At 38.9% G+C, this 19823-nt stretch overlaps 1 protein-coding gene across 24 annotated transcripts in view; it reads right to left on the minus strand.

Moving 5' to 3' along the window:
• ATP11C (ATPase phospholipid transporting 11C) overlaps window positions 1-19823 on the minus strand; it is a 207749-nt gene that overhangs the window by 107540 nt on the left and 80386 nt on the right. For all 24 annotated transcript variants that reach the window (XR_011385560.1, XR_011385562.1, XR_011385561.1 and 21 more), the window contains one exon: window positions 13010-13129. Coding sequence is in view for 20 of the 24 variants with exons in the window: in XM_051831579.2 (XP_051687539.1) it covers window positions 13010-13129 (120 nt within the window). In the remaining 4 variants the exon portion in view is untranslated. The remainder of the gene's footprint in view (window positions 1-13009; window positions 13130-19823) is intronic.

The following is a 19823-nucleotide window of genomic DNA, read 5'->3' on the forward strand; positions in this document are numbered from 1 at the left end:
GCAATTACATGAAAAGATAAAGTTGGAGCCAGCGCTGTGGTGTTAACAGGATAAGCTGCCACCTGCAATGCTGGCATCTCATATGTGCACCAGTTCTAGTCTTGACTGATCCACTTCCAATCCAGCTCCCTACTAATGTGCCTGAGAAAGCAGTGAAGATGGTCGAAATGCCTGGGCCCCTTCAGGTGTATAGGAGACCAGGATGAAGCTCCTGGGGTCCTAGCTTCAGTATGGTCCAGCCTCAGCCATTGCAACCATTTGGGGAGTGAACCAGAGGATGGAGGATCTTGCTCGCTCGCTCTCTCTCCCTCCGTCCCTCCCTCCCTCTCTCCCTCTCTCCCTCTGTAACTCTGCCTTTCAAATGAATAAACCATCTTTTAAAAAGCTATAGGTAGAGCTGGTGCTTTGGCACAATGGTTTAAAGCCCGGCCTGAAGCACCAGTATCCCATATGGGCACCAGTTTGATCCAGCTCTGTTATGGCCTGGGAAAGCAGTAGAAGATGGCCCAAGTGCTTGGGCCCTACACCCACATGGGAGACCAGGAAGAAGCTCCAGGCTCCCAGCATCAGATCAGCCCAGCTCTGGGGGTTGCGGCCATTTGGGGAGTGAAACAGCGGATGGAAGACCTCTTTCTCTTTCTCTCTGGCTCTACCTCTCTATGTAACTCTTTCAAATAAATTTTAAAAAGCTATAGTAACCACCTCAAACATCTACCATTTGATTTGAAAGAAAAATCGTGTAAGTTCACTCACAACTTTCCTAATTCAAAGGAAGGAAGTTAAAGTGAATCTTGACCTTGAGCCTATTGCTTTACTTTAAGCAAAAAATGGCTTAAGACTTTGAATCTGAAGTCCCTCTAATTTTCATTCTAGCTTAGAAAATGTTGATGAGAAAGTTAACATGCCAAATAACTTGTTCTAATGTGTTGATACAGCACAAGAGAAAGGGAAGTAGATAATCAATGAAGTAATTGCTACATAAAATAATATTAGCAGCCAACTGTGAATGAATTAAGGATAAGTGCTGGATTTTCTAACATTAGAAGTATGTGGATACAAAGCAAAAAATAACTATTTTAAGGTTAGTTGTAAATAAGCATGCAGTTATAAATAAGCAGTCCTACCCAGAGAAACTATTTACTTTGATAAAATACACAATCCATTTTATTATCAACTCTCCTTCATGTAGGCATTAAATACAATTCCATGCATCACAACAGTCTTTTATTCACATTACCAATTATCTTTTAAAACTTTAGAACTTTTTTTTAAAGTTTCATTTTATTTATTTGAAAGACAGAATTAGAGAGAGGTAGAGACAGAGAGAGGTCTTTCATCTGCTGGTTCACTCCTTAGATGGCGGCAACAGCCAGAGCTGAGCCAATCCAAAGCCAGGAGCCAGGAGCTTCTTCCAGGTCTCCCATGCAGGTGCAGAGGCCCAAGGACTTGGGCCACCTTCCATTACTTTCCCAGGCCATAGAAGAGAGCTGGATAGGAAGAGGGGCAGCCAGGACTAGAATCAGCACCCATATGCGATGCTGGCACTGCAGGTCAGGGTTTTAACCCGCTGCACCACGGCGCCAGCCAGAGCTTTTTTAAAGTATTTTTCTTGTTCATTCAAATAATTCAGATAAAAGAACAAACACAGTTATCACATTGAGATCACAACTCAATAACTTTTAAAATGTACTATCTAACTGGAGTGATGTGAAACCTCACTGAGGTTCTAATTCACATTTCCCAGATGGCTAGTGATCCTGAGAATTTTCTTAAGTGTCTGTTGGCCATTTGGATTTCCTCTCTGGAAAAATGCCCATTTAAGTCATTTGCCCATTTCTTAAGTGGACTGTTTGTTTTCTTGTTGTTCAGTTTCTTGAGATCTTTAAAGACAGCACCATTTGTTAAAGACTGTCCTTGCTCCAGAGATTGATTTTAGCTACATTGTCAAAGCTAAGTTGGTTGCAGATGCATGAATTGATTTCTGGAGTTACTGTTCTGTTCTACTGGTCTATCCATCTGTTTTTGTGCCACTGCCAGGCTGTTTTGATTATAACTTCCCATTGTATGTCTTGAAATCAGGTATTGTGATGCCTCTGGCTTTGATTTTGTTGTAAAAGATTGCTTTAGCTATTTGGGATCTCTTGTGTTTCCATATGAATTTTAGTATCACTGTTTCTAGATCTGTGACGAATGTTGTTGGTATTTTGATTAGGATCACACTGAATCTGTAAATTGCTATTGGTAGCATGGACATTTTGATAATCTTGATTCTTCCAAACGATGAAAGCACATGATTTTTCCATTTTTAAATAGCTTCTTCTATTTCTTTCTGCAATATTTTGTAATTTTCATCGTACAGATCCTTGACATCCTTGTTTAAATTTATTGCAAGGTATTGGATTCTTTTGGGAGCTACTGTGAACATGACTGATCTTAAAAGTTCTTTCTCAGCCTTGACATTGTCTATACAAACGCTATCAATGTTTCCACATTGATTTTATTTTAATTTTTATTTAGTGACAGGTAGAGTTATAGACAGTGAGAGAGACAGAAAGGTCTTCCTTCCGTTGGTTAACCCCCCAAATGGCCGCTACAGCTGACGCTGTGCCGATCCTAAGCCAGGAGCCAGGTGATTCCTCCTGGTCTCCCATGCAGGTGCAGGAGCCCAAGAATCTGGGCCATCCTCCACTGCCTTCCCGGGCCACAGCAGAGAGCTGGACTGGAAGAGGAGCAACTGGGAATAGGACCTGGCGCCCATATGGGATGCCGGCGCCGCAGGCAGAGGATTAACCTAGTGCACCACAGTGCCAGCCCCTCCACATTAATTTTATGAGTTCCAATAGTCTTTCAGTGGAGTGTTTTCCATCCCCTGTATATAGAATCATGTTATCTGCAAATAGCAATACTTTGACTACCTCATTCTCAATTTAAAACCCTTTGATTTCTTTTTCTTGCCTAATAGATCTGGCTAGAACTTTCAGGACTATATTAAACAGCAATGGTGAGAGTGGGCATCCTTGTCTGTTTTCAGATCTTAAGGGAAATGTTTCCAGCTTCTTCCCATTCAATAAGGTGCTGTCATTGGGTATATCACAAATTGCCTAGATTGTGTTGAGGAATGTTCTATAAGCAAAGTTTTCATTATGAAAGGATGCTGCATTTTATCAAGAACTTTCTCTGCATCTATTGAGGTAATCGTATGTTTTTTGTTCTTCAGTTTGTTAATGTGATGTATCACATTGATTGATTTGTGAATGTTGAACTGTCCCGCATACCAGGAATAAATCCCACTTGGTCCAGGTGAATGATCTTTCTGAAATGTTGCTGGATTCGATTAGCTAATATTTTGTTAAGGATTTTTGCATCTATGTTCATCAGAGATATTGGTCTATAGTTCTCTTTCTCTGTTTTTTCTGGCTTAGGATTTAGAATGGCTCTCATACAGAAATCAACAAAGGACAAATGGTGGCAAGAATGTGGGGAAAAAGGTAAACTGTTGGTGGGAAAGTACACTGGTGCAATCACTGTGGAAAACAGTATGGAGATACTTCAGAAATCTGAATATAGACCTACCACATGATCGAACCATCCCACTCCTGGGAATTCATCCAAACCCAAAGAAATCAGTACATAAAATATTTATCTCTACCCCCATGTTTACTGCACCACAATTTACAATAAGTAAGTTATGGAAGAACCCAGATACCCATCAACTATTGACTGGATAAAGAAATTATGGTGTATATACATACACTATGGTATACTACTCAGGTGTAAAAAAAATTAAATCCTGTCTTTTGAAACAAGAAGGATGCAACTAGAAACTATTATGCTTAGTGAAATAAGACAGTTCCAGAAAGACAGATATCATTTTTTTCCCTGATCTGAAGTAACTAGTAGAGTACCTGAACTATTACGTATTTGAGTGAAATAGACATTTTGAGATTTAATGATTGTTTACAGTCCTTTTCTCTTCCAGTCCAGTGTTTGTTGAAATCTTTTACTTAGTGCATAGTTAAATATATGATCATTAAGTAAACTGATAACAGATCTTTGTAAAAATTACGACTGGGAATGTGAGCAGGAGAAGAAGAGTTGGAGCCCTAGTGGGAGGGAGGGTGTGGGGGAAATGCCACTATGTTCCTAAATCTGTATATATTAAATACATGAAACTTGTATAATTTAAATAAAATTAAAAAAATAAAATGTACTATCAGGGTTAGATAAGACCAACACAAAGAGAAGTCTAATAAATTCTACAAACCATACTGATTGTTTTAATGAGGAAAAGTATGAATGTAATTTTAGGCTTGAAACTTGATCCAAGATGTTCACATTTTAGCCTTGGGTATATCTGCAAAGAGTTATGTGGAGCTCCTTGAGTGTTATCCCACTGAAGGGTCTTCAAGATGGATCAGAATTTTTACAGGAAAAAAATGTAGAACAGGTAAACTTGATAGAAGCTAAAGATGCTACAAATCCTAGCATGGTAGATCAGTGCTCATTTTACTAAAAAGAAAGAACATTTATGAGTTTTGTATCAGCTACAAAATTTGTGTGATTCCCGCAAGTCTCTGCAGAGTACTTACTTACATAGTAATGCTGCAGAGGACAAGTTTTCCTAAAGAAAGTTTTTGTGTCTCAGAAGAAGAAAAAATGCAATTTTATGATAATATTTAATGTAGGTCAAAATGTTTGCAATCAGTATTCCCTGTAAGAAAAAGTTAATCTCAGTGTTACACTGACATTTGTGATGGTATTTGTAAAGCAAAAAAGCAGCCAATTAAGAGTTATTTTTAAAATTTTTTATATTTATATAAGGTGAACAAATTTCATTTATACCGATTTAGGAGCATAGTGACACTTCTCACTCTAATCCTTTTTTCTTGCTTTTTTCTTTTAATTTTTATAATGACATACTTTTAAAATCACAAGTTTAATCCTCTACTGAGTAAAGATTCAACAAATAGCAAGACAAAAAAAAAAAAAAAAAACCTCTTTCCTCAACAGTGGAGAGAAAGGCTGTAAATAATAATTAAATGTCAAATTGCTGATATACATTATATTTTTTGTACTACCTTAGTTACCACAGATCAGGGGAAAGACATATTTCTTTTTGGGACTGGCTTATCTCATTCAGCATAATGCTTTCTAGTTGCATCGATTTTATTGCAAAAGACAGGATTTCATTATTTTTCTTACAGGTGAGCAGTATTCCACAGTGTATACATATATATATAGATCACATTTTCTTTATACATACATTGGTTGATGGACATCTGAGTGGATTCCATATCTTAGCTATTTTGAATGGAGCTGAAATAAACATGGGAGTACAGATAACTCTTTCACGTGCTGATTTCTTTTGGCTAGGGTAAATTCCTAGGAGTGGGATAGCTGGGTCACATGGTAGATCTATTTGCAGATTGTTGAGGAATCTCCATATTACCTTCCACAACGGCAGTATTACTTTACATTTCCAGCAACAGTGGTTTAGGGTACATTTCACTGAACATCCTCACCAGCATTGTTTTTTGATTTCTGTATGATATAGCTATTCTAATTGGGGTAAGGTGAAACCTCCCTGTGGTTTTGACTGCATTTCCCTGATGGCTAGTAATCCTGAACATTTTTTTCATGTTTCTGTTGACCATTTCAATTTCATCCTTTGAAAAATGCCTGTTCTTGTTCTTTACTCATTTCTTAACTGGATTGCTTGTTCTGTTGATGTTCTTGAGCTCTTTACAGACTCTGGATATTAATCCTTTATCAAGCTGCATGTTTTTCAAATATTTTCTCCCATTCTTTTGGTTACCTCTTTACTTTGTTTGGTGCTTCCTTTGCAGTGCAAAAACTTTTAAACTGATGAAACCCCATTTGTCTATTTTTGCTTTGATTGCCTGTGCTTCTGTGATACTTTCCAAGAAGTCTTTGCTTATGTCAATGTCTTGAAGTGTTTCCAAAATGTTTTCCTCTTGTAATTTGATGGTATCAGGTCACAGACTTAGATCCTTGATAACCTTATTTTATTTAGCATGTAAGTCAGGGGTATCACTTCATATTTCTGCATGCATAGATCCAACTCTCCCAGCACCATTTGTTAAAGAGACTGTCCTTCCTACAGGCATTGATTTTATCTGATTAGTCAAAGATTAGCTGGAGATCAATGGATTCATTTTGATACCCATTTTGCTTAAGGTTTTTATCATGAAAGGATGTAGCATTTTTTTTAATTTTTTTTGACAGGCAGAGTTAGACAGTGAAAGAGAGAAAGAGAGAGAGAGAGAGAAAGAGAGAGAGAGAGAGAGAGAGAGAGAGAGAGAAAGGTCTTCCTTTTTCCATTGGTTCACCCCCAAAGTGGTCGCTACAGCTGGTGCGTTGTGGCCGGGGCACTGCGCCGATACGAAGCCAGGAGCCAGGTGCTTCCTCCTGGTCTCCCATGCGGGTTCAGGGCCCAAGGACCTGGGCCATCCTCTACTGCACTCTCAGGCCACAGCAGAGAGCTGGACTGGAAGAGGAGCAACCGGGATAGAATCTGGTGCCCTAACGGGGACTAGAACCTGGAGTGCCAGCACCGCAGGTGGAGTATTAGCCCAGTGAGCCACGGCGCTGGCCAGGATGTAGCATTTTTATCAAAGGCTTTCTCTGCATCTATTGGGATTATCATGTGGTTTTTATTGTTCAATTTGTTAATGTGATATATCATATTTACTGATTTACATGTTGAACCATCCCTTTTGACCCATTAAAATTTTTTTAGATAGCCAGGCCCCCTAGCATTAGGTAATATATATATACAATGGTCACATCTGCCAGTTGAACTGATCCCATAAATCATTACATAATGCTTTTCTTTGTCTCTTTTTAACAGTTTTTGTGCTAAAGTCAACTTTGCCTGATACTAGGACTTACAGGCAGCAAACAGATTGGTTTTGTTTTTTAATCCATTAAGCCAGTCTATATATTTTAATTGGAGAATTTAGGCCATTTACATTAAAGGTTATTAATGATATGTAATGACTTGGCCTTGCCATTTTACCTTAAATATTATTGTTTGTTTTGGACTCCTTTGTAATTTTGTACATTTATTTATTTGAAAGGAAGAGTTACAGAGAGTGAGAGACAGGCAGAGAGTGAGAGATCTTCCATCTGCTGGTTCACTCCACAAAAGGCCACAATGGCTCAGACTGAGCCAAGCTGAAGCCATGAGCCAGGAACCTCATCTGGGTCTGCCACATGGGTACAGGGGCCAAGGACCTGGGCTATCCTCCGCTGCTTCCCCAGGCACATTAGCACCAAGCTGGATTGGAAGTGGAATGGCCAGGACTTGAACCAGAGGCCATATGGGATGCTAGCATTGCAGGTGGCAGTTTTATCTACTATACCACAGTGCAAGCCCCTCCTTTGTATCTTTACTAGGGGATTTTTTGCCTTTGCATTATTTCATAATGATGACTGTCTTTTTGTGTTTCTATGTATAGCACATTCATAAGCATCATTTGTAAGGCTGGATGAGTGGTGAAAAATTCTTTCCATTTGTTGGTTTTAGAAGTTCTTCATTTCACTTTCATTCACAAATGGAGCTTTACTGGTTACAGTGTTCTGGGTTGAGGTTTTCTAATAGCCTGTAGGATCTGATGAGAAATCAGCTGTCATTTGAGTTAGAGATCCGTTGAAGGTAATCTGACATTTCTGTTGTGCACAATTTAGAATCTTCATTTTTACTTTTAAAAGTTTGACTATAACATGAAATGTTGAAGATCTTTTCTGATAATCTCCATTAGAAGTTCCATGTGCTTCATGTACTTGGATGTCTCTCCAAATTAGGGAAATTTTTTGCTATTATTTCACTGAATAGGGCTTTTAATCCATTCTCTCTTTCCACGCCTTCAGGAACTCCTAAGACATGTAGGTCATTTGACAGTATCCCATAAATCTCGAACACAATTTTCCAGTTTTCTTCTTCCTTTTTTTGTATGACTGAGCTATTTCCAAATATTTGTCTTCTAGCTTCGATATTCTTACCTGTGCATCAAAGTCTGTTGTTGGGGCTTTCTATTATATTTGACATACTGAATTCTTCATTTCTAATATTTCAGTTTGATTTCTCTTCAATACCTTTATCTCATGGGATAATTTTACATCCATGTGATTTATGGATTTAACTTATAAATTTCCTTCTCATTGTTTTTGCATAATCTTATGATGATTCTTGGCATTCCTTTTCAGGCATTTCATCAATCTCTTTGTCCTCACATTCTAAACAGAAGTGTTGTTTTGCTCCTTTGAGGGAGTCATACTGTCTTCCTTGTTCACATTTCTCATGTTTTTGCATTTATTTTTAGCCATTTGTGGAACCACTTTGTGCTTTTCTCCTCTGGTGGCTGTTATCTTTGAAATATGCCTCTGTGGCTTAGTGGTGTGTCTGCTCCTTCACTAGATATTCCGAGGCATGTGCAGGGTGGGGCCAGGGAGCTCTGGTCAGTGCTCAGGGTAGTTCAAGAGTCCAAGTTGACACCCACATTGGGTGTGGTAGATCTCCTCTACTGTCAGCAGGAGGGAGGGTATGATGGCATTAGCTGGTGTGATCACTGCTTCATCTCCTCTATTCCAAGGTGATCTATGCCCAGGATGAGCCCACATTGGCTACACACCCCATACATACATTCACCTGAACTGCACAAAGAATCTGTGCAGTCCTCAGTGTGAGCACAGAACCCTCTGCAATGACCCACCCCAGGCACTCTGAAGCCTCTGAAGCAAGGCACTCTCATTGCCCAAAGCCCCAGATACACTCCATGCTCTATCATTCAGCCACAAAATTCTCACAGTCCTAGTTTATATGAATCCCATATCACAGGGAACAGGAGATCCACTCTCAGCCCTGTGAGGCTGTTCTGTCCACAGAGATAGCTGAGGCGTTTCCAAATACAGCTTCCTGTTAGTGTTCTTCCTTGGCAGTTTGAGTACAGGCACCAGTAATATAGAGGAGAGGAAAGAGCCTCACAGGCTTAAGTGGGGGCACTGCCCACTGCAAAACTCCTGGTCAGGCTCAGAATCAATGGGAACTACAGATTTATCCCTCAGATAAAATCCCCTAGTCACACATACATGAGCCGTGGCAGACTATACTGACTGTACTTGTCTTGTTAAGATGGCATTTCCTCCCTTCTATTCTAGTACATGGACATCAGCTGAGGCAGCCTGTACTCACTTTGTTAAGATGGCACTTCCTCCCTGCTACTCTCCAGAAGCCCTTGTGGAGCTGGGGGGAGGGGATGGGAAGCAGGTAGTGTGCTCTCATTTCATGGGGTTAGTGGGGCACGTGGCTTTCTATTGGCATTCCAGGCTGGACTCAAAGTTCAGGTGGTCCGCAAGGTTCTCCCTCAGGTACTATCACCAGTGACATGGGCTGCTACATTCTCCTGTCATTTCTCTTTAAGAAGATGGTTTCTCTTCGTGATACTGACTCTGATAATGGTAGGAGTAGAACAGGAGCACTGCATGGCATGTTGTTGTTTTGTTTTTTTTTTTTTAAGAAAGCATTTATTTAATGACTAGGGATTTCACAGGTACAGCTTTAGGAATATAGCAGTTCTTCCCCCCAAACCTGACCTCCCACCCCAACTCCCGTTCCACCTCCTACTCCCGGATTAGAACCTGGTGCCCATAATATGGGATGCCGGCACCACAGGCGGAGGATTAACCAAGTGAGCCACGGCGCCGGCCCCAGTACTGAGATTTTGTTTTATTTTTTTAATTTAACAAGTAGAGTTACAGACAGTGAGAGAGAGAGAGACAGAAAGGCCTTCCTTCCGTTGGTTCACTCCCCAAATGGCTGCCACAGCCAGTGCTATGCCGATCTGAAGTCTGGTGCTTCTTCCTGGTCTCCCACGCAGTGCAGGGGCCCAAGCACTTGGGCCATCCTCCACTGCCCTCCCACGCCACAGCAGAGAGCTGGACTGGAAGAGGAGCAACCAGGACTAGAATCCGGCGCCCATATGGGATGCTGGCGCTGCAAGTGGAGCAATAACCAAGTGAGCCACAGTCCCGGCCCCTTGAGCATTTTGTTTCTTAAGTTATTATACTGTCAATTCCCCTTTTTTCCTGCTCTATGGCTTTTATGAAAAAGCAAATCCACTAAATGGCAGCTAATTAAAAGAAATGGTAAACACATAATAGAGGAATAAATAAAAATGTATTAGTTTACGGGTGCTGGTTCATCTCATGGCTGCTTTGCTTCTGATCTGGGTACCTGCTAATGGCATGGGGAAAAGCAGCAAAAGATGGCCAAAGTGCTTGGGCGCCTGCCACCCATGTGGGAGACCCGGATGAAGCTCCTGGCTTCGACCTGGCCCAGCACTGGGTGTTGTGGTCATCTGAGGAGTGAATCACACGAAGGAAGACCTCTCCATCTCTGACTTCCAAAATAAATAAATAAATCATTAAAAAGCAATGTAAACTTCTTTAATTTATTTATTTGAAGGGCAGAGTTACAGAGAAGCAAAAGCAAAGAGACAGAGAGAGAGAGAGAGAGAGAAAGAGACATCAAGAGCGAGCATGTTATCTTCCATTCAAGTTCACTCCCCAAATGACTGCAACACCCACAGCTAAGCCGATCCAAAGCCAGGAGCCTGGAGTTTCTTCTGGTTCTCTCACATGGGTACAGGGGCTCAAGGACTTGCGTGATCTTTCTCTGCTTTCCCAGGCACATTAGCAGGGAGGTGGATCAGAAGTGGAGCAGCTGGGACTTGAGCCAGAGCCCATATGCAACGCTGGCACTGTAGGTGGAAGCTTTACCTGCTACGCCCAAAGTGCTATCCACAAATGTAAACTTCTTTATCCTAGTTTTATATATTTGTATCTATAATCTATATCTGTTTAAAACCGAATTTTATTTGTATCATGGGTTACTATTTTTAAAAATTACTCCATACAAAAAAAAAACCCCTTCATTGTGTTGTTTTACCTACCAACAAAAGTGGAAGAACATAAAATCAAGTACACAATATATTGCAACTAAAGGATTATCATTACTTCACCATCAGTATGACATTTTATCATCTTTCATATAAAATACTACAGAAAATAATTCTCTGTAAAATATTTATTTCTCACATTGAAGCAAAAGGAAAGAGAAAAAACAAAGGAGTGTAAATAGCACAATGATGTAAAAAGGGTTCTTTATTCAGAGCCATTATATCTTATCAAGTAGTTCTCCTGGGTTCATCACCTTTTGGTGACTATGTCACTAACTTAATTTTTCTAGATTTGGTTTGTCCATCTGTAAAGTCAGCAAATTGAATAATTTGTATCTTTGTTTCTTCCAACACAACAAATCCATGACTCTGAGTCAAAGATCTAGTATATTGATTATTTAATCAGATACCCATGAGTAAGTAAAAGTTTCCAGTGAAAGGATTACTTACTGTCTTGAACAAAGGTATGTAAACCTCTAGCTGAAGATAAAATTTCTGCCACAGGGTATATCATTAACAGGACACAGGCATTTTATCCACATATATTCACAATGTTCTATAAGCCCATAAGCCTGCTTACTTAGACAACACAGCGTTCACTTATCCCATACATACTTTACAAGTTAATGTCTTAGTTAAACATAATCTACTGTGTCACTACCCAAAGGAGATATTAAATGCATGTTTGAAAACCAAAATGTTGTATGTTTTTAAGGAAGGGTATGATTTTGTATTTTAGGTCCAAAGTAATTGCAAGCATGCAGTGAAAGAAATGTCACCAACATTTTAGCTCTGCCTCATTAGGCTGCAGGAGAAGGTAAGGAAAATGATCAAGATCCATGCTACAAGAGATGACACTGGGCCAGCCATCTAGCATGCTGCACTCAGCCTGGTCAGTGAAGGGCAAAAATTAGCAAATTAATTTGTGAAGAATGATAACTACAGGGTACAGGAGCTATAAAAAGTGTTTTTACATATGGAGTATTAGCCCCATTTCACCTATGAAAACATTCAGACTCAGAATTATTTATTTGCCCAAGGTGATGCAGTGAGTAAATGGTCAAGCCAGGATTTAAAGGCAGGTGTTCAGACTTCCAAGCCACTGCTCTTAGCACTATATTACAGTGAAGTAAGATGATTATTCAGTTACAATGACTGATGTCTTAAGAACAGTTCACAGGCCAAGAAACTTACAGAGCAGAATGTACACTTCAGAATCCAGGAATGTACTTGAGAAATAGGGCCAGATAGGTAACTGAAAGACGCAAATGAAAATCATACCCAGACAGCTCCCTCCAAGAGAATGCAAATCATTTACATTCTAGCCCAACCATCCAAGGGAAACTTAAGAAGCTCTGCACAGGTAAATAATGCCTAGGTTGAGCAAACATCAGGCTTAAAAAAATTAATATGTAGAATCCACAGGTGCTGTGAATTAAAATGGAAAGCAAGTGAATGGTCTTTAAGCTATAACAAAGCAGAATCTGAGGCTGTTTTTCTAATTTTTTTAAGATTTATGTATTTATTTGAAAGGCAGAGTTAAGAGGAAGTGGGGAGAAAGAGGGAGGGAGGTAGCAAGAGAGGGTGATCTTCTATTTGCTGGTTCACTCCCCAGATGGCTGCAACAGCTACTGATGGGTCACACTGGAGCCAGGATCCAGGAGCTTCATCTAGGTCCCCCATGGGGTACAGGGACCCAACTATTTGGGTCATCTTCCACTGTTTTTCCCAGGCCATTACCAGGGAGCTCAATAAGAAGTGCAGCAGTTGGGAGATGAACTGGTACCCATATGGGATGCTAGCATTGCAGGTTGGTAGCTTAACCTATTATGCCACAATGCCACTCCACCCCACCCCTTTGTTGGATGCTTTTAATAAACTACTTTTCAGGGGAATAATTGCCATAGTTATTATATGACCTGTATAAATACATATGTATTTTTCTACATATACCAAATTCCTCAGAAGCATAAAAAATGCATTATTTGACTTAGTAAATGAACATCTACTGAGTTAAAAAAAGAACTTACCTTAGATGAGACTATTCTATTATCGCAAAATCTTTGTGCAATGTAAGCTTCGGTTTCTGAAATTGGATGATTGCCAACAAACACTGTGCGTGTACCAACACGTTTCTCTTCTCCAGCACACTGAACAAGAGAAAGAGAGAAAGTCAGCCTTTCACCACATTTCTCCACACTTTTACCAAGCTAGGAAGAAATTCTTGTCTAAGCATATTTGACTATAATCTCAGGAGAGCGAGCAGATAGGAAATCCAAAATCCACTAAGCTCTTAGTGGCTGACTTAGTGAAGATTAGTAAAAGTGGCACTTGAACCAACTGTTCTAAGGGCATAGTGCAATTTTACATCCACAGGAGCCTCAAGAAATTCACCCCCAAAATATGTTACACTGGTATGCTGATTATTTTAAATTAAAGGTTTTTGCAGAGAAGCAGATGCCAGACATAGTTTTACTCTGATATTCCCTTATCTACCCCAAGACCAGACAGCCAAAGAAGAAAACGATTATGTTTGGTACCTTCTTGGTGTATTCATTAACTAAACTCATATCTGCAGGAATAAAACTGAACAAGGTAACCACAGCTGGACAAGAGTTTATCAGGAGCTACTATCCATCTCCTCCCATTCAATTTCCAAAGAGAATCATTTACTAACTACTTTCTAAGCACTTAGTCCACCCATTCATTCACATAAAGTCATTTATTACCCATCAACTGTTACATTCTCCATCTCCCCCTCCCTTGTGAAGAAAGATATATAAGCATCTGAAGTTTATCATATTATTTGAATAATCACACTGTGATTCCCCTTTATGCATGCTAACAAAATTATGTACCTTTTGGCCTATTAATCAGTCTATTGCCAACTCATTCCAGTGAACCTTTTGGACGATATCCTACAGAAACAAGACTGGATTTTTATTCAGGTTATTTTTCCATTTAAAATTTTATTTATGATTACTTGGAAGGCAGGAAGACGGAGACAAATCTTCCATTGGATGATTTGCTCCCCAAATGTCCCAACAGATCCAGGGTGGAGCCAGGACAAAGCCAAGAGTCTGGAATTCAATCAGGGACTCAAGTACTTGATCTTTCATTTGCTGCTTCTCAGAGTGCCCATTAGCAGGAAGCTGGAATTGAAAGTGGAGCTGAGACTAGAACTCAGGCTGTCTGATAAGGGATAGAGATGCCCTGCTATACCCAATGCCCACCACATAGCCAAACAATTTTTTCATTCACAGTTCAAATGAATTTCAAACATTGCCTTCACAGCAACACACTATTTAGAAAAGGTCATATTGTGAATATTTCATTATTATACAAGTCCTGAGGATGACAATGTCAACTATCTTACTAGACAGCAAAAATCAAGTAAAAATTACTCCCAAACACAACATAATTACTTATAAGTATACAGGTAAGAAACAGAATGGCTACATTTATTAATGGAGAGATATATTCAACCAGCTGGTTTACTCGCCAAATTGCCACCATGGCTGGGGTTGGGCAAGGCCAAAGCCAGGAGGTTCTTCCAGGTTTCCCATTTGGGTATAGGGGCCCATGTACTTCGACCATGTTCTGCTGCCTTCCCATGCCCATTAGCAGAGAGCTAGATCAGAAGTGGTATATCCAGGACTTGAACCAGCACCCATATGGGATGCCGGCACTGCAGGTGGAATTTAACCTTCTAGACCACAGCACTGGCCCCTATGGATTTTATTTATTTATTTATTTGAAAGTCAAAGTTACAGAAATAGAGATAGACAGAGATCTTTCATCTGTTGCTTCATTTCCAGATGTCAGCAATGGCCAGGGCTGAGCCTCGCTCAGCAGAATGATTCTTATGCTGCCAATATAGATTTTTCCCCTGAATTACAGGGGTCACTGATTAAATTAAAACTAAATAAACCAGTGTTTTCGCCAATTTTGAATTTTCTTCAACTCCTTTTGCTGGAGAGTGAACGGAAGGAGAAAGCATGATGTATTTTCCTCAGGCACATGCTATCATATGAACTCCCTACATCTGAATAATATTTATATAAAGTTTCACTAAGAAATCCCACATTCATTATTTCTGTGATCTTTTTTGAATAAAACCCTAAATGGCATCTCTCTACATGAACTAAATAAATGAATGAAGCTGCAGAATGTGCACTTCTGAGCATTTTTCTAAATAGGGCAGTCTCCTTCACCCAAGCAGGTTTGGGTTTGGAGCTGTCTGAGGACTCTTGATGGGATGATAAGAAATAGATGACTTTTGCATGCTCATTTCACCCTAAAATCTGATGAACATATACTCTGGTGGAATTTCCTCTACAATACTATTACTATATAATACAACTTGCTTCAAATAAAAATGGGCAATTCTGCCCTTGTATGAATTCATTTTAATTTTTCACTTGCTGTCAATGTAGAGTGTTAAAACAGTGATGTTACTTAGTGTGATTCTGAATAATGTAGTTTCGTTTGCCAAGAGTGAGAAACTCCAAATAGGGATCATTTCAAAAATCCCATTTGGATGTCATAACACAGTCTGCAGAGTGAGTATCATTCCTGCCATCTCAGAAATTTAATGTATACTAAACTGATCTTCTGTATATTAAGAGAATCAAAAATGAATCTTGATGTGAATGGAAGGGGAGAGGGAGTGGGAGAGGGGAAGGTTGCGGGTGGGAGGGACATTATGAGGGAGAAGCCATTGTAATCCATAAGCCATACTTTGGAAATTTATATTCATTAAATAAAAGTTAAAAAAAAAAGAAATTGAAAGAATTTGTTGCCACTCGTCCAGCCCTGCAAAAGATGGTTAAACATGTGTTGCACACAGAAACACAGAAACACGGTCATCAATATGAAAGAAGGTAAAGGAAGGAAACCTCACAGCAAAAGATCACAGGGAATTCAAAGCATATATTAGAACTTATCTTTGGCAAATGGCAGGGCAAAGTTATCACTTATCATTAGTCACATTGAACATTAATGGCCTGAACTGTCCAGTTAAAAGACACCGATTGGCTGATTGGCTTAAGGAACAAAACCCATCTATTTGCTGCTTACAAGAAACACATCTTTCCAACAAAGATGCATACAGACTGAAAGTGAAAGGCTGGAAAAAGATATACCATGCCAACAGAAATGAAAAAAGAGCAGGCGTAGCCATCTTAATATCAGACAACATAAACTTTACCACAAAAACTGTTAAGAGAGACAAAGAGGGACACTATATAATGATTAAGGGATCAATTCAACAGGAAGATATAACAATTATCAATGTATATGCACCTAATTACAAGGCACCGGTTTATTTAAAAGATTTGTTAAGGGACTTAAAGGGAGACTTAGACCCCAATACAATAGTACTGGGGGACTTCAATACTCCACTCTCAGAAATAGACACATCAACAGGACAGAAGATCAACAAGGAGACAGTAGATTTAAACGACACTATAGCCCAAATGGATCTAACAGATATATACAGAACTTTCAATCCTACAGCTAAAGATTTTACATTCTTCTCAGCAGTACATGGAACCTTCTCTAGGACTGACCACATACTAGGCCATAAAGCAAGTCTCAGCAAATTCAAAAGAATTAGAATCATACCATGCAGCTTCTCAGACCATAAAGGAATGAAGTTGGAAATTAGCAACTCAGGAATCCCTAGAGCATACGCAAACACATGGAGATTGAACAACATGCTCCTGAATGAACAATGGGTCATAGAAGAAATCAAAAGAGAAATCAAAAATTTTCTGGAAGTAAATGAGGATAACAGCACAACATACGAAAACTTACGGGACGCAGCAAAAGCAGTGTTAAGAGGAAAGTTTATATCAATAGGTGCCTACATCAAGAAATTGGAAAGGCACCAAATAGATGAGCTTTCTATTCACCTCAAGGATCTAGAAAATCTACAGCAAACCAGACCCAAATCTAGTAGGAGAAGAGAAATAATTAAAATCAGAGAAGAAATCAACAGGATTGAATCCAAAAAAACATTACAAAAAATCAGCCAAACGAGGAGCTGGTTTTTTGAAAAAATGAACAAAATTGACACCCCATTGGCCCAATCAACCAAAAAAAAAAAGAAGAGAAAAGACCCAAATCAATAAAATCAGAGATGAAAAAGGAAATGTAACAATAGACACCACAGAAATAAAAAGAATCATCAGAAATTACTACAAGGACTTGTATGCCAGCAAACAGGGAAACCTATCAGAAATGGATACATTCCTGGACACATGCAACCTACCTAAATTGAACCAGGAAGACATTGAAAACCTAAACAGACCCATAACTGAGACAGAAATTGAAACAGTAATAAAGGCCCTCCCAACAAAGAAAAGCCCAGGACCAGATGGATTCACTGCTGAATTCTACCAGACATTTAAAGAAGAACTGACTCCAATTCTTCTCAAACTATTCAGAACAATCGAAAAAGAGGGAGTCCTCCCAAATTCTTTCTATGAAGCCAGCATCACCTTAATTCCTAAGCCGGAAAAAGATGCAGTATTGAAAGAGAATTACAGACGAATATCCCTGATGAACATAGATGCAAAAATCCTCAATAAAATTCTCGCCAATAGAATGCATCTCATATACTTTTTAATTCATTAGGAGTCTATCTTGTGTTGAAGTGCTTCCCTTCCAATTGTCCTTAGGAACAGTGTTGATTTAACCAGAAATGTTTGTACTGACTCCAGTTTAATGACACATCAAATATTACATAAAATGTATGGAAAATATTTTAAAATACATTTATAATACATGAATTAATGGAGAAAGAACCTAAATTCCTTCGCAAGATAAAAAATTCACCCTTTTGTACCCTTGTTTTAACACCACCATTCAATGAAGTGAGTACTGTTAAAAAATATAACATAAAAAAATTCAAAATAGCAAATGACGCTTCTTTAACTAGTACCATATTAATTCGTATGTCTTTGTTAGTCATGAAAATGGAATGTTGCTGGAAGCATAATTTGTTTCTTGATTGTCTCCAAACAGTGACTAGATAAGAACTGAGGAAAAAATAGAGACCTCAATACAAGACTGTCAGTATAAAAGCTGACATAGGATCGGACACAAAGTCTACCTCTACCTCCTTTAAATATGTTGGCTGACTTAAATATACCATTTAACCATAGATATGTGATTCTTAATCCTGGCCATACACTGTTTTTTTATATTATTTATTTGACAGATAGAGTTAGTGAGAGAGAGAGACAGAGAGAAAGGTCTTCCTTCCATTGGTTCACCCCCCAAATGGCCACTGTGGCCGGAGCTACACCAATCTGAAGCCAGGAGTCAGGTGCTTCCTCCTGGTATCCCATGCGGGTACAGGGGCCCAAGCACTTGGGCCATCCTCCACTGCCTTCCCGGGCCACAGGAGAGGGCTGGACTGGAAGAGGAGCAACCGGGACTAGAACTCGGCATCCATATGGGACGCCGGCGCCACAGATGGAGGATTAACCAAGTGAACCACAGTTCCAACCCCCATACACTGGTTTTAAATACCATAACAATCCCTGGGGGTTTTAATTTTTAAATTTAATATTTTTCTGGAATTTTTCTAGGTGACAATTCTAACTTACATCCCAGGATGAAAACTACTGCCACAGATTCTCTCTTTCAATCAGTGATTGCCCTTAGCAAATATCCTACAATATTGTAGTATACCAGCCACAATACTGCATTTTTTAAGTAATTAAAGGAATTTAAACAATTTTCCTTTTAATGAACAAAATTTCAAGTTATACTCTCAGAAAGGGTTTAAGTTATTCTTAAAATGAGATAGTCCTTCAATACTTTATTTGGTTATTCAGATAATTGATAATGAGGGTTGCAGGCCCTGATATAATTCAAAGCTACTCAGGTTATCAGTAAATAATCTTATGTGATTCATGTCAATTTCATTATTTTTATTGATCACAACTGCTTTCTGTGAGTTCCTATAGCAAATAAAAGTAGATGCTCAAACATGAATAAAAAATCCTTACTAAAATCTGAAGACCTGGCAATTATTTAATACTGGTATATTTTTCTCTGAAGCACCGGTATTTCTGAATAGCATAAGTAGTCTTTAAAAAACCTAATGAGCTCAAAATTTAAAGAAAAGTCATCAAAATTTTATAAAATGCTCCCAAATGTCAGCATTTCCTTATAGAGTTGGGGGGAGAGGAGAACACTACAGTGCCAGGGAATATATCCAATGTATTAAACTTCTTGGTTAAAATTGCTACGATACATTCTGCGGTCAAATTGCTGAGGTTTCCAAGCCAACTTCATTATAACAAAGGAAGATGAATAATCCTGATATGCACAGTCATAACTCTAAAGTGATCCTTAAAATTACACTTTTCAGATTTTGCTTTTACTGCAACGTATTAAGTTTAAATTGTCTTTCCCACCTTTGGCAGAGGGAGTGAAACAAAACTTAAGGTAGGACGTGTTGTGTTGTTTTGTCTAAAACATAAGTCCTATTAACTGAAATTCTGAAACATTTTACCAAGACAATTGAATATGCAAAGGCTATCCCTAAGACTGTCTCTAATTAGGTATTATCTGATGGCAGTACGTTTAATTGAAGAAAAACTGTGATAAGAAATGGACATTAAGACCCACACAAACACCTAAATCAATGAATACAAAACACTAAAAAGGACTTGTATTAAGAATGCCTTCTTTAGAAGCTCTGAGTTATACTTTCATTATCTCAATATGATCCAGTGAGCAGTTTATTTTACTAGGAAGGAACAACTAATTCTAAATGTTCTAAATCTGATCTTCCTCCCCAACTATATCCTCACCCTAAGGATCTCT

This window comes from Oryctolagus cuniculus, chromosome X (assembly GCF_964237555.1).
Source record: "Oryctolagus cuniculus chromosome X, mOryCun1.1, whole genome shotgun sequence".
Taxonomy (NCBI): Eukaryota; Metazoa; Chordata; class Mammalia; order Lagomorpha; family Leporidae; genus Oryctolagus; species Oryctolagus cuniculus.